Here is a 15,768-nt window from a genome sequence, read left to right as displayed (position 1 = left end):
GAGTGCGCCCTTGGCTCGACAAAGCTTTTTAACGTCGAGATGCTTCTTCAGTGTTATTTGAAAGGAATCGTTTGAAGCACACCTATCATACTTTGATATCGCCCATGATCTAGGCCTACGTGATGACCTAACTGAGTGCGAGCCTCTGCGGCTGTCGGGAAGTGCGCGGTCAGGACGTGTTCAGTTCAGCGAGCGACCTGCTTGGTTCCAGCCGGGTTCCAAGAGACGCGCCGCTGGTGGGGGGCAGCCGTGCGTGCGGCGCTCTGGTGCCGACGCCGCACGCCACCGGATCCGGCGCGACCGCAGGGTGCGGTAAAGCTGGGCGGCTGCGGGTGATGCGGGCCAGCGCACCGGTGCTGGTGCTGGTGCTGGTAATGGTGGTTGTGGGAAGTGCACTCGTCTTCTCGGGAGGTGCGCCTGTCCAGATTGGCTGGCGGGCTGGCGAGCTGGCGTCTGTCCAGACTGGCTGGCTGGTTGGTGGCTGTCCTGGCTGGGTGGAGAGCTGACGTCCGTCCAGTCTGGCTGATGGCCTGGCGGGCTGGCGTCCGTCCAGACTGTCGGTCTGGTCAATGTCCAGATTGTCTGAGCTGGTAGATGTCCAGATTGCTGATTTGACACCTGTTTAGGCTGTCGGTCTGGCACCTGTCCAGACTGCCTGGTCGGCACCTGTTCAGAATGTTAGTTTGGCACCTGCTTAGACTCTCAGGCCGGCACCTGTCTGTCGGTCTGGCATCTGTTCAGACTGTCGGGTGGGCGCCTGTTCAGACTGTCAGGTGGGCATCTGTTCAGAATGTCGGTTGGCACCTTTTTTGCACGTGTTCAGATTGTCGGTCCGGCACCTGTGCCGACTGTCGGGCCGGCAGCTGTTGGAGATGACACCTGGCCGGACAATTGGACTAGATACGTGCAAAATATTAAGCCTGGCACCTGTTCAGAATGATTAAGCCCAGCACCTGTCCGGTGACCATACGCGCTGATATATTGGCTGTCTTATGGCTGTCCGGTGATATTGTCTGTACCCAGAAGCTGATGCCGAACTCCAGCTGCGCATGGCCTATTGTCGACTTATTTATTCAGCGATCACCGGCAGAGCGATATATGAATGATGATGACCCCGCAACAGGCGAAGTCGCCTGGCCAAACGCAATGCATCGAAGTCAGGAATCTGACGTAAATCAAAACAAACTCGAGACCCATCGTCACTGGTGACTGGCGAGTACCCAGAGATGAAAAGGCGCCCTCCCCGTCCCCACCCAGGGCGAGGGCGAGACCTGCGCGCTTCTCCCCCACCCCAGAACGCCCGAACACAGTCTCTGGATGCATGTAGCAACCTCCACGGAGCTCTTCGCACCGCTGGATTTGAACGAAAGTGCGGCGTGATGCTTGTGAAATGCTAACAATTCTTCGCAAAGAGCGTTTAGCTTCCTTCCAAAAATGACGTATGTCTCTGAACGTTTCAGATTTGTTTCCGGTGATCTTCTACGAAGCCAGCCAACTCCAGAGGAGTTCATCATGGGTCGCAAGAAATTCAAATATCTCGTATCACCGACGAGCGCAACAGACAGGTCAGTGTATCAGCCGTCGTCCTTTCCATAGCCCGAGTAGATTGCCAAGTGAAGACGGCCATAATTCAGTCACCGATAGTTGTTATTTCATCGTGTCAAACCGCTGGCCGATGACTCCGGGCGCCTAAACCGCCGCCGCACGTGACGTCGTCGGCTCGTCCGGCTGAGTCACGCCCGGCTGACCTATGGCAGACGAGATGCGGCGCAGTGGTGCCGCCGGGTCGGAGGCGTGACCTATGACGTCACGGCCGGCCTGTGGTGGGGCTGGCGCCGGGCTCCGGGCCGGCGCCTCTCCCAGACGCGGTGCTGGGAGTGGACTGGTCCCGAGGGGAGGGATTACCCCCAGTCGGTGGAAACCAGATACTGTTACCTGAAGACGGCGACGCAGCATGTCGCGAGCTGGCCGTCCGCGGCTCCCGCTGCACGTGTGGTGGCCGGTGGTGGTCACCGCCGCACGTGAGTTGACCGCCGGCGGTCGCCGCCGCACGTGAGGCGATGGGTGGTGCTACCGCTGCACATGAGGTGACCGGAGGTGGTCACCGCCGCACGTGAGGTTACCATCAACGTCTTCCACCGCACGTGAGGCGACGGTTGGCGGCCACCGCTGCACGTGAGGCGACGGGTGGCAGTCACCGTCGCACTTGAGGTGACCGCTGGTGATCACCGCCGCACGTGAGGTGACCGGTGGTGGTCGCCGCCGCACGGGAGGTGACCGGTGGCGGTCTCCGCCGCACGTGAGGTGACCGGTGGTGACCACCGCCGCACATGAGGTGATCTCCGGTGGTCACCACCGCGTGTGTGAGGTGACCGGTGGTGGTTACGGCCGCACGTGAGGTGACCGGTGGCGGTCACCGCTGAACGTAAGGTGACCCGTGGCGGTCACCGCCACACTGCGGTGGCCGCCGGTGGTCACCGCCGCACGTGACGTGACTGGCGGCGGTCACCGCTGCACGTGAGGTGCCCGTTGGTGGTCACCGACGCTTAGAATCGTGCCCGTTAGTCGGATGGGGCTAACTAACCCCAGCACAGACGTGCTGGCCGGCTGGGTGACTGCGACGGAGTTGCGGTCGGGCGCCGCGCCGCGCCCCCCCCCCCCCTGACGGTGGGGGTCGGGAGGTCGGCTGTCGGGCTGCCCCCCCCCCCCCACCGTTAGGGTCGGGAGGTCGGCTGCCAAGCCGCCTCCCGTCCCCCCCCCCCCCCCCACCCTCCTCCCCCCTCCCCCCGACGGTTTGGGTCAGGTCGGCTGCCGGGCCATGTTGTGAAGCCGCACACGAAGGCTGTTTTACCGTGCGCATGATTTGTTTTATGTTAGACAAATAAAGTGAATACACCTATTGCACTGGATGTACGTACCTATTGCACGTACTTACTGCACATACTTAATGCATTGCGCGTTCGGGTGGACAGAAAGTACAAACAGTAAGGTGTGAAATGCTGGGAAAATGGCCCTCAAGTGCCACTAAGGTAGAAACAATTTGTGTGAATTTGCAGACCATGAAATACGGCCGCCAATGCAAGGCTACCCCGCCCATGTACTCACGCTTTTGGAAATGTTTGTTCAGACATAATGTAGATTTCCAAGGTTTTCAGGAGGGTATGTCTCAAAGAGGGTATCTCTTCTGTATTCTTGCGCGAAGACACTCCAAACATTTTCCGATACGCAGGTGCCGCAGTGTTGCCGGAGCTGATGTTACCCCGCATTCTGGCGACGTGTAAAATGTTCTGGTAGGTATTTGGACACAGGGGCGGGGGGGGGGGTGTGTAGCGGGCCGCAGTGAGGGGAGCCCAGTCGGCAGGGTTCAGCGCGGCACCGGGCCGTGGCAGTGGGCAGAAGTCGCGTCCCCGTCAGCTGGTGTACGGGGCCGTGTTGTGCGGCTTCCCCTGCAGACGGCCGCGGCAGTGGGCCTGCCGCTGGTGCGCTTCAGCGGGCTGCAGTGTCCAAACGGAAACGACGGCATGCGCTGAAGGTCACCATGATATATCAGATGGACGTGGTTTTCCGCGCGAAAAAGTGACTCGCCGGGACTAGGGCACGCCAGGAAAATTGCACGGGCTGAACTGCTATGTGCGTTAGTTTAAACCGTGTAACGGCGAGCAACCCCCGGGGACCGTATACGCCAGGAGTAGTAATCTCGACTATTTAGACGGTTTGTATCAAGATTATTGAAGGCTCATGTGTACGGAGTTTGTTCCTTGACGTGGTTTTGCGATGACCTTTGCATGGCAAACATCTTATATCTAGTATCACCGTGATTTACTAGCAAGCTGCATGCATGATAGGAAACAAGCTCATGTGCGGTTTGTTGCAGAACAGGATCATTATCATTGCGGTGCGGGCTATGGCGGGACGAAACCGTTGGATCCGGCCTGATGGGATTAATTTTGATTAGGCTGCTTCATTATACACTAATGTGCATTCTTCCCTTGCACAGCATTACAAAAAGGAGCGAGCATACTGCGCTCAGCGTGTCGACATCTGTCGTCTGCTGTCAGCTTGGTCGCGTGCGACGGCATCAGATTTAGAGCAAGTCGGTATCTGCGATCACATGCTCAAACAGCTTTCGTCGTTCTTTATCAAGTGTGTTCCAAAAAAAAACGGCAGGCAGCACAGGCACACACGTAACCACGCCACCATCACCTGTCGCCACCGCTGTCGACTGGCGGGGGTCCTCCAGCGCCGCAGCACGCGCGCCCTGACCCCGGTGCAGGTCACGCTTTGTCAGCAGGGGGTACATGAGGGTGTCGGCCGGCGGCTCGGCGTCCCCGCCGACTGTGAGCACGCCATGGGCGGCAGGTTGATGAAGCGCCGGCGCTCACACGAAAGCCAAGTTAACGAAGTCGGCTTTCGCTGGTCTGCGGACGTAAGAAAATAACCGTGTCGACTTATTTTTGATAAGGAAAATCTGGAAGGCACGCTCGGAGTGGCATCCTGTGAGCGGATTCAGTACCTGTTGTCTGGAGTGAGAGCATCTCCCGGAAGGTGGCGATGCGGTCGGCCAGTCCGCGCGGCCCGGATCGTGACTCCTCATCCACCGGCCACTGCCCCAGCGCCGTCCCACGCCAGCATGCTCAGACGGGGGGGGGGGGGCGACACCCGACCCTGGTTCAGGTAGCCGGCCATGCGAACGGCCCCGGGCGCTGTACGCTCCCGGACGGCGGTTGCCTGGCGGCGCGGCGGGCCGATGTGGCCGGCGACGGCCCGCCTCGTCCGGCGCTGGCACCTGCCTGGCGGCGTCAGTGGCGGGGCTGCGGGACCCGCGCCGCATCTGCCGCCGCCGGCAGCCGGCTCTCGCCCCGCGCTGGACGCCGCCGACTTTACCGGGCGCCCTCGGCCGCGATCGTCCCTGTATAACCCGGCCTGCGATTTCAGGTAACGTTTAACAAGCGCAAGTTCGGCGTGATGAAGAAGGCGTACGAGCTGAGCGTGCTGTGCGACTGCGAGATCGCGCTCATCATCTTTAGCTCGTCCAATAAGCTGTATCAGTACGCCAGCACCGACATGGATAAGGTTCTGCTCAAGTACACAGAGTACAACGAGCCGCACGAATCGCTGACCAACCGAAACGTGATCGAGGTGAGCGTCCGCGCCTTGACAGCTGCGACCTCGTTGGCAGGTGACCTTCACTAAGCGCAAGTTCGGCCTGATGAAGAAAGCGTACGAGCTTAGCGTGCTGTGCGACTGTGAGATTGCCCTCATCATCTTTAACTCGTCCAATAAGCTGTTCCAATACGCCAGTACCGACATGGACAAGGTCCTCCTGAAATACACCGAGTACAACGAACCTCACGAATCGCGCACCAACAGGGACATCCAGGAGGTATGGGCCAGGCGCTCGGCAGGCACGCAGCCGGGCGGTGGCGACGCCAGCAGCGGCGGCGGTGGCGGTGGCCCTCCGGCTTGGGGTAGAGCATGCTGTCTGCAGGTGACGGAGCCGCTGTGGGAGACGATGCTTCAGGTGGCGCTGCAGACGCTGGTGCTGGTGGCGGGGCTGGTGGAGGTCCTGCCGTCTGATCGCATTGCTGGGCTGCTTGTGTCGGGGTTACGCGGCTGCGGCTCGATCTGTGGGGTTGTGCGGCGGCTGCCCGGGCGCACGCGTCTCTCGGCTCCACAGGTGACGTCACCGTGCATGCGCTGTCGACCGGTGCAGGCCGGGGAGGCGTGAGGTGGCGGTCACCGGGGTGTGCTGGTGGCGGGTGAGAGCTGCTCATAGCTGTCGTATGACCTGAGGTCAGCCGCCGGTCCGCCGTGATGAAGGCGGCCGGCGGCCTGCGACCTGAGTAACCGGAACCGGCCTCTCGTAAATCAAAACTACGAATTCACGCGGCTGATTGCACCTTAGGCGTACCCTATCCGCTAATAATCAGCGTGTTTGCACTTGGTGAACTCTGCCATGCAACAATGCAACCATGGAATATGATTATACACGTGCATGCACGGAGGAACACAGCACCATCTAAAGTCCGTGGATTCTGTATTTTGTGTTACGAAATGATGGGCTGTGGGCTGCGGAGGTGTAGGACAGCCAGGATCGATGTATAACACGTGAACTGTTGCGTCATTCACTGCGCATCAGTCACGTCTGTCTGCCTGTCTGTTGTCGCTGTGTGTGTTTGTTGTGAGCATTTGTGTCTGAGTTGCAGCAGCCCGCCCGCCCAGTTGATTACTATCATAATCCCCAGTCACGGTGCTTGTACGCCTGTCCCGTACCGTGTCTGTCTGCCTGTCTGTTGTCTGCCATGTTTTGATTATTTGTTTGCCTTTGTCTGTACGATGCGATTTTAGCGATGTATTTCGTCGAAGTCTCAAAGCGGCACGAGTAAAAACCCAACTTATCTCGCATGACGCCTTCCCAAGCTTGACGCCGCAGATTGTTGTTGTCTCCCCTGATGTCATGGTGTCATGTTTTCGTGACTCATCTCAGCTCCACTCGCGACCGTAAAGCCCGGCTTCTCCGGCGGGCTGCCGCACTGGACCGTGTATATGCAGGCCGGCGCTAGCACTCCGCGGCAGGCATCCTGCCGCCGTCCGCTGATGAACGGCGCTCTGCGGGCCTGTGGCCGGCGTATGGAGTACGCAGTCATCAGGCCCCTGACGCGGGGTGAGGCGCGCGAGATGTGCCGAGCCAGGCGGGGCGCTCGGACGGCGGAGCGGCGGCGGGCCCGGTCGAGGGCCCGAACGGGGCCGGCGCTCTGCGGACAGACGCGTTGAGACCGCCACTCCGCCCACTCTGCCACTGCGACGCGACACTCCGACACTCTTAGTATGGGCACTCCGCCGCTCCGCCACTCGTAATGTCGGCGTCCATGACTTGTTTCGGGGAGCGATATCACCTGTTCATCTGTGTAGGACGTTGATCTGATTTCCCATGCAGGATGCAGTTTTCTAAATAGCGGTGAGGCTGCGACTCCAATGTCTTGCTCCGTCCCTGAATGTTGCAGCGAGCTATTCGAGATGTGAACGTGAAGTAGGTCAGGATCGCATCACCCCAACGCTGGTTTCGGGTGCCCTTCGACGTGCAGGGCTCTTCAATCTCATCGGTTGGTCGTGCAAGACTTACTCCGGGCAATTCCAGGACTAACTACCGATGATTAATGAACGTAAGGGCCAAAAAAAACCGTCAATCGCTGGATTTCCAGGTGCATGAGCAGCGCCGGTTGTTGATATCCGAGCCAGCCGTCGCCGTGCTGTTAGCCTGTGGGGGGCTTTCCAGCGCTGGCGACCGCGCTGCACGCGGCGGCGTGCGCCGATCCAATCGTGGCGGCGCGTCCGGGCGCCCCTGAACCCGAGTTATGGCCGGCCGGCTCCGAGCGCCGCTGCGGCCGACGTCTGGGGGGCAGCGACGCGGCCGGCCGGCCCGCTTGTTAGTGTCGCGTGCTGAGGGCAGCCCACTGCGCAGCGTAGAGGTCCAGCCGACGTCGGACACGACAGCGACACACGGCAGACGTTGCCCGGGCGGACAGAGCGACGCTGTAGCGTTGGCTAAGGGTTTCATTGGTTGATTACGGTTGGATCCATTCAGCGGCGGCTGGAGAAGTCTCCCGTGGGGAAGCCAGTCACATGTTTTGTAGGGCGTCCAGGACTCGTTCAGGTCAGGTCCCTGCGCCGCTTCAGTGGTATTCACCTTGGCTCTTTACAGGGTCAGCAAGTAGAAAGTCCCTTTGGAGGCAGCCAGAATCCGCGTTGATGTCAATGAAACTTTATTAACGCGGTTTCAAATGCACGTTGTGTGTCGGGATCTGTCGGGGAACCCTGGCGCTGCCCCGCAGAGCGGCCGGCAGGGGGCGCGCCAGTCAAGGCCCGCTCCAATTGATCAGCGTGACGTCACAATCGGAGGTAGGGAGGGGGCAGCCGCCCGCGGCGGCTGGGATGACCCCGAGGCCACAGGTCGTATCGACCGGCCGCCGGGCGTCCGCATCTGATCCGGGGCGGGGGCTGCCGCCCGGCTGTCCCTGGGCTGGTGGGGAGGGGTGGGGTGAGCCACCCACCGTCGAGGGCAAAGCAGGCGCCTCCCGCCCTAAGACTTCGCTCCGAACACGACTCCGACTCGACCGTGTGTTGCCGGCTTCCCTGTCCAGGCTGGTCGTTTCCGGAGCGGCTAAGTGCACTGGCATTTTTCTGGGGGTTCGGCCGGTGCCAGCGGCCGGCTGCTCACGGCTCCAGCGACCATGCTGTGGATGCGCGCGCTAAACGGTCAGAAAAAGACGCTTCCCATTAACCTCGCGGCGCCATGATGGGAGGATCAAGTCGGGTGGTCAGTCGACTGTACCGCCTCATTCCCGGCCGAAGGTGGCTTGTTTGGTGTGCTGGACGATCACGTTCGGATTGGATCTGGATGTTTGGATGCTGGATCTGCGATCCGCCGCACCTGGCGCGTGAGATTCGGTCCATTTAGCCAGTTGGGCATCCGCGCCAGACTCTGGCCGGGCCTCCGTGACATGCCGGTGCGCCCGACTGGCTTGCAGTTCAGGGCCGTCAGCTGTTTCCCTGATCTCAGATCAACTTGATATGTCCTGTGTGAGTCGTGTCCACAGCATTGCATGCGTGCTGCTATCTGCAAAGCACCGCCGGCTTAGTCTCCTCCTCGCCGTAAACGTTGTCTTGGCCAATAATTCTCATAACGATAAGGCGCGCCAGTGAGCGGAGTCCATGTACGCCGGCGAGGGACCTGTTCCGCACGTCACACGGGCTGCTGCCGGCAGCTGTAGAGGCGGGCTCTCTGCTCTGGCCTCGCCTGGGACGCCCCAGCCCGTCACTTGCGCCTGTGCTCCCAGGCCCAGACCCGGCCCGGCGCTGCTGATCTGTCGTCAGCCTCAGCTCCTGGCCGCCGCTGCCGGTGCCTGGCTTGATCCCGTGTCATCCGCCAGGACACACACACGCACGCACGCACGCACGCACGCACGCACGCACGCACGCACTCATGCATGTATATATATATATATATATATATATATATATATATATATCTATACCACTCTAGTGCAGTGTTTCCACTTTCGTATGTGTTGTGTGCGGCTGTGAATTGCGTCAGTTGGTGCGACAACAGACCTTGTCAGCGGCGGTATCGCTGTTTACACTCCTGGCTTCGGAACTGGCTGACCCCTGTTTCGCGGAGCGCCCGGACCGGAATGTCTTGCGCTCGCGCCGGCGGAAGCCCCGCACGCCCACCGGCCACGGCCAAGGACACGAACAGCCCTTCCGGCTTCGTTAGGCGAGACACGCGCAGCGCTGCCCTGTTATCTGGTTTTAGCGTAAGCCGGCAGAGGGTCTTCCTTTGGCCGGGGTCACTGAGACCATCAAAGCTTCTGTCGCGAGTGGTTTGGCTCTCAAAGCTTCGTGCACGTAGGGTGGTGGTTTGCGTGAACTCTGTTGTAAGCCTGCGAAAACCAGAGTTTATTGAAAGGAGATTAAGCTTTTTGGAGGTCTTTGAAGTACCGGTGATCTCGTAGATCAAGATAAGTACAGCTGCGACTTCCAAACGTGCCGAACGGTCCCGTTCAACACAGCCGCACGCCCGGGCCTGCAGTGGCGCCATGGCCGACCAAGACGCTTCGTCTTCGCGACTTGCTCTGCACTTAATTTCCCCCTATCACCGCGTCGAACTCAGCTGAGTGTGGCGGCAAGCGACGCGCTGGAGAGTAGACCGCGGCGGCTACGCTGCAGACAAAGCGTCCAGTGGCAGCGTCTCACCACTGCACCATGACGTGGCGACGTTTTCTCCCGCGTGCGGTTGGCCTCTCCGGGTCGTCCCGTTCACCGCGTGCATGTCCGCTCAGCTGGAATCTCTGTGCGGCAAGCATAGCACATTTCCTCCCCCTCTCCGTGCCTGTGTCCCTCGGTTGTGTTGGGAAGCTGTTCCGTATGATGGGAGCGGTAATAGAATGGTGACACGTCCAAGCGTATCCACACGTACGAAGTGCTCTGAGGTGTCCTGTGTGCGCGGCGTTTTGATTATTGCGTGCATTCGCGCCGTCGGTTACATCGGGGCGAACCTAGTCACTGGATTAGTGGGGCAATAGGGAATGTCGCCAACAGTCCAGGTGTTTACATCTTTTTCCGATATACGGCCCCAAGGCCCGACCCAGCGAACCCAGCGAAGATCGGGCTACCTTCTGCGGACTCCTTGCGTGAAGAAGGCGTCATAGTCCAGGGTTGTTATCGCAGGAGCCTCAAATCGCCTATTTGTTGTCCCAGTCCCTGGTCGCAGATAGCAATCAGCCGCGGCGGCGTCTGCTTGGCACGGCCCGCGACCCACCGCACCTCCCGCCGCGCCCGCCCCGCCGGAGCCCCGCTTCGCCGTATTGTATCCAGTGAGCCCTCCCGGTCGCTGCTGCTGCCATTTTTCATGGCCGCATGCCCGCCAGCTTAAATCTTTTGACCGGATGCAAGCCTGCTTTTGAGTCAGCCTTAGCTCAAGCCGGAGCACAGCTCACCGATCGATCGGTGGAACAGGTCGCAATCGCGCCGAAATCGACGCCGGCCGACTAGGACATCTCTGAGCGGGAGCGGTCAGCGGTGCGGCGTTGTGGCCGCCGCGCCGCCTCCCTGGTCTCCATGCCGGCCGCCGACCGACCCGCGGCCCCCCTGCCGCCGCCACCGGCAGCTGTGTCACGGTCGTGGCCAAAACCATGGCGGATGTTTGCGATCGGCCACTATTTCGGCCGGCCGGTGGCGCGTTTATAGGCGGCCGCGATAGCCGGTGGCGGCGGGGACGGACCGGCCTCGCGGCCCCATCGGAACTCTGTTTGCTTTAGATGCGCTGCTATGGCGAGCGAGTCGGCCACTGCGAGCGCTCATGGACCATCGCTAGTGTCCGTCCACTGTGCTAATGGCAAAGGACAAATGTTGTTAATTGACGGCGACGGTCGAGTCGAGCGCGACCGTCGTCCACTATGCGGGCGGCGCCACCCAGCGGCCGCGCGCTCTGCAAACATCCCGGCGTTGGTGCATGCAGGCGACCAAAAGTCTGTCGTGTCTACGCAGGAGTTCGCTGTCTGTGTCCGACCTGACGTTTTTTGTCTACGTCTGTGGCGATTTCCACCGTTCATGTCTGTGCCGTCGCTGGTGACTCGTGGTTGTGCATGTCCCGTTGTATATGACCGTGCGGAGGCTCGCGTCTTCACCTGTGCGGAAGCCCACTACACCCCTCGTGACCCTCCTGTGTGTATGCCGGCGTGCCAAGCCCCCCACCCCCTCCCACTCACTCACCCCCACCTGTGTCCACGAGCCTCCTTTCACCGGCTTACCACTGCCGGCGGTTTCAGGCGCTGAACAAGAAGGAACACAAGAACGGCGGTCTTAGTCCCGAGAGCCCCGAGCCGGAGGACTTCCTGGCGCCGCGCGCCGACCCCAAGTACAGCAAGATCGAGGAGGAGTACCAGGTGCTGATGCAGCGTAGCAACCAGCTCAACGGCAACAGGGTGAGTCGGGCGCCGGATCGGGACCGGAGCGTGGGAGTCAGGGGATCGGGACCGGAGCGGGAGAATCAGGGGATCGGGACCGGAGCGGGAGAGTCGGGGGATCGGGACGGGAGCGAGAGAGTCGGGGGATCGGGACCGGGCGTGAGAGTCAGGGGATCGGGACCGGAGCGGGAGAATCAGGGGATCGGGACCGGAGCGGGAGAGTCGGGGGATCGGGACCGGAGCGTGAGAGTCAGGGGATCGGGACCGGAGCGTGGGAGTCAGGGGATCGGGACCGGAGCGGGAGAGTCGGGGATCGGGACGGGAGCGGGAGTCGGGGGATCGGGACGGGAGCGGGAGAGTCGGGGGATCGGGACCGGAGCGGGAAGTCGGGGGATCGGGACCGGAGCGGAGAGTTGGGGGATCGGGACCGGAGCGGGAGAGTCGGGGGATCGGGACCGGAGCGGGAGAGTCGGGGGATCGGGACCGGAGCGGGAGAGTCGGGGGATCGGGACCGGAACGGTCGGGACCGGATCAGGACCGGAGCGGGAGAGTTGGGGACCGGATCAGGACCGGAGCGGAGTCGGTATCGGGCGGGAGCCGCGGCGCGGGTCCAATAGTCACGGGACTTCCTGACGGCAGGCTGCCTGACCTGCAGCTGGACAGGAGCTGTGGGCAGAGTCTGTCGCTAAGGGGCGCAGGCTGCATCATTTGACGTCTCCCACGCATGGCTGCAATTCTAGCAGCTGGCCTTGCTTTTCGTTGCAGGCGACGTCGGGAACGGCCTATTATGATTTTTTAAGTTACTGTATGCTCGCCGCCTTTGTCGAGCTATAATTTCCAAAGAAAAGATGAGCACCTGTATCGGTATGATCAAGCAGTCGTGGTTCGTGCACAGTTACAGTGCTTCATGGCTAGCTAGAGAGAGGCGGATTAGCCTGGTATTTACGTCCCTCGGGAGACTGACGGCTTTTATTGCCGGATAACCAGGAGAGCGGCGAGCGCGGGGCGGTCTGAGGTCCCCGGCTGGCCTTCCCAGCGGACCGCGGAGCTGTCACGCGCGGTGGGCGGGCAGGGGTGTCCCCAGCGCGGACCCGGGACCGCCTCGGCGTGTCGGGACGACCGTAAAATCGTTAGCCGGCCGCGCCCCGTGGCCTGGGCGGGGTTAGGGTCGGTCGATCCGCCACGATACGCCGGTCAGCCGGCCAGCACCCGAACTGGTCTGGTGCCCCTCCAGCTTGAGCCGTGGCGTCCGCCGTGTACCGCCGGGGGCACCTCTCACCACCTCTGGGGGCGCCGGCCGGCGCGCCTCTTCTGAATGGTGTCATCCCCGCAATCGGCATGGCCTTCCGAGTACAACCGAGTGACTGGGCGTATTCGTTAGCCTGCAAGACCACGAGACCAATTTTGAGGAGTGTGTGCCACCGTGAAGCCGGCTGGGCCGTCGGCCCCACGGCGCACTCTCTGCCCTTGCAGCGGTGGCGATGTTTACCCGTTCGTGCACAGACGTCGTGCATTTTCGCCGGCCGTTGGCCGATGTAGCTCACTCGCTCCCCGGATCCGGCCTGTAATGGGATGCCACGCTCAACGTTCATTGCATCGTCTCCGTCCATGCGGCAGGCTCTCATCATACATTGAGTTCCGTCGCCGCTGGCCGAACCGCGCAGGCGAGCTGAGTGCTTCACCGCACGCGAATGCCGTGCAGTCTGTCGCCGGGCTCGCCGCGGCCTGCCCGGAGGTGGTGTTGTCTGGTACGCGAAATCTGGCCTAGGTCAAGCTGCGGCGGAACAAAGGAGCCGTGCCGCGACCCCGGCGACGGCGGCCGCTCACTGCTTTCCGGACTTGGCCTGGCCCCTCGGGTCACGTGAAGCACATCCTTGCCATAGCGCGGAGGGCGGCCGGGTTCGCTTGGTCATGCTTGCGCCAGTGCCTCCCGCTTGCCTCCCGTAGCAGGGTCGGGGCGGGGCGGGGCGGGGGCGCTCGTGCCGCTGAGTCGTGCAGGAGTCGAGCAGGCGGCGGGCGCATAGTTGCGGCCGGGTGTCTGCCCAAATACACAGAGACGCGGTCAAGGTCGCGACGGCCGGCGGTCTGATGTCATGGTGGCCGCCGACCGGCCGGACAGGGCACTCAGGGACGGGACTGACCGGGCCGACCGGCCGGACAGGGCACTGTCAGGGACGGGGCTGACCGGGCCGACCGGCCGGACAGGGCACTGACAGGGACGGGGCTGACCGGGCCGACCGGCCGGACAGGGCACTGACAGGGACGGGGCTGACCGGGCCGACCGGCCGGACAGGGCACTGACAGGGACGGAGCTGACCGGGCCGACCGGCCGGACAGGGCACTGACAGGGACGGGGCTGACCGGGCCGACCGGCCGGACAGGGCACTGACAGGGACGGGGCTGGCCGGGCCAACCGGCCGGACAGGGCACTGACAGGGACGGGGCTGACCGGGCCGACCGGCCGGACAGGGCACTGACAGGGACGGGGCTGGCCGGGCCGACCGGCCGGACAGGGCACTGACAGGGACGGGGCTGACCGGGCCGACCGGCCGGACAGGGCACTGACAGGGACGGGGCTGGCCGGGCCGACTGGCCGGACAGGACACTGGCAGGGACGGGAAGGACGGGATGGAGCTCATAATGGATGATGGGACAAGACAGCGGCTTAGGGCAAGCATCACCGGAAACTTACATGACCACTAGACATTAGTTTCAGAACCTGTAGTAGCAGGGAGGACTGAACAGGACTGCTATCCAGGGACAGTCACTCAAAGGAGATATGACTGGCCGTTCAGAAGAATACATAACATTATAAGACAGGACGACGCAGAACAGGGTGGACCAAGCAGACCAGAACCAAAACTGAGCCAGCAGTTCAGCGAAGGATATGTAGGGCAGAACATCAAGATGGAATAGTTAGCCCCCCCCCCCCCCCCCCCCCCCCCCCAGAAGCGGTACAACTCCGGTGGCGAGGTCCTTGGCCTAGGGCATCGACCGGCAGGGCCAGGCCAGGCCCCCGTGGTCTGGTCGTGCCGCCTGCTGGTCGCTGCTGCTGACGCAGCCAGAGGCGGGCCGTTTGACGCCTGCTGGTCGCTGCTGACGCAGCCAGCGGCGCGCCGTCTGACGCCTGCTGGTCGCTGCTGACGCGGCCAGCGGCGCGCCGCCTGACGCCTGCTGGTCGCTGCTGACGCGGCCAGCGGCGCGTCGTCTGACGCCTGCTGGTCGCTGCTGACGCAGCCAGCGGCGCGCCGTCTGACGCCTGCTGGTCTTTACTGACGCGGCCAGCGGCGTGCCGTCTGACGCCGGCGTCACTGGCCGCTCCACGCTGCCCTGCTTGGCCGGCTCGCCGTGGCTCGCCGGCCGGTGAGCCGGTCTGGCCGGTGGGTGGCGCGGCGCGGCCTGGCCGCGCGTCGGCCCTTGTACGGGCAGCCCCTCCCCTTCTCCCCGGGCTGGGCTCCACCGCTCACGGAGCCCACATGCGCGACGTCGACTCGGCGCGACAGCAAACGCCACCGGTCTGATCTCAGGTATCGGTGTGTGAAGTGTGGACGTGCCGAAGCGCTGGGTGCACCTCATTAAGAACGCCCCGGGCGAGGCGAGATTGAGCATAGTCGGCCCCTGACCGGGCGCGCGCATTGGGGCCGTGGTGCGTGAGCTGGTGCGGATGCGCATGCCACCTAGGATGCATATGGGCCGGTGGTTTCGCGTGAACAACTGCCCGGATCAACGTCTCCAAGCATGTTCTACAAGGCCAACCACACAAGTGCAAACCAAGGCGGACTGGGCCTGGTTTGGCGACGGCGTGAGTGTCGGATTACATTTTTTTGCGCCGGCCAGCTCACAGGCCTAAGGAGCGAACTTGTATCTGAGCAGGTCTGCCACAAACCCACAATGAAAGGAATTATCCCGTGGCTTCGTTGGAATTCGTCGCCTGTGCAAGACTGGGGCTCGCCGCCCGTTCCATGGCCGCGTGTTTATCATCTCTAGCCCCAATGTAAACGATGTGCGTCAGTGGCTGCCTGTTGAGCGACCAGCATGCAGCGGCGGTCTCTGGAGTATAGTGAGGGACATCTCACTGCCGGCGGACGGCTGCCAGGAGGCCACCGGGCGCCTTGCGGCGCTGGTCAGCGCGTCAGGTGGCCTCGACCCGCCACCTCAGCCCGCGGCGTGCGGCGGCTCCTCCCGGCAGGCCGACGCTGACTTCGCTCTGTCCACTTTGCAGGTGGGCCTGTCCCTGGGCGGGTATCAGCTGGGCGGCGGAGGCGGCGGCAGCAGCGGGACAGGCGGCGGTGGCGGCGGCGGT

At 62.5% G+C, this 15,768-nt stretch overlaps 1 protein-coding gene across 1 annotated transcript; it reads left to right on the top strand.

Annotated features, from left to right (window-relative positions):
• Positions 1-335: 335 nt before the first annotated feature.
• LOC119102985 (myocyte-specific enhancer factor 2) lies at positions 336-15,759 on the top strand (the record flags this gene model as incomplete). Its single annotated transcript, XM_037226435.1, has 5 exons — positions 336-411; positions 1,504-1,565; positions 4,936-5,139; positions 11,328-11,483; positions 15,688-15,759. Coding segments are annotated over exons 1-5 (570 nt in total), but the record flags the coding sequence as incomplete, so codon positions are not given.
• Between the last annotated feature and the right edge of the window lie 9 nt (positions 15,760-15,768).

The sequence above is a fragment of the Pollicipes pollicipes genome, unplaced genomic scaffold, assembly GCF_011947565.3.
Source record: "Pollicipes pollicipes isolate AB1234 unplaced genomic scaffold, Ppol_2.1 Scaffold_5724;HRSCAF=6776_pilon_pilon_pilon, whole genome shotgun sequence".
In the NCBI taxonomy this organism is placed as follows: domain Eukaryota; kingdom Metazoa; phylum Arthropoda; class Thecostraca; order Pollicipedomorpha; family Pollicipedidae; genus Pollicipes; species Pollicipes pollicipes.
The sequence above is the reverse complement of the archived record's forward strand: the minus strand, read 5'-3'. Positions and strand labels throughout refer to the sequence as shown.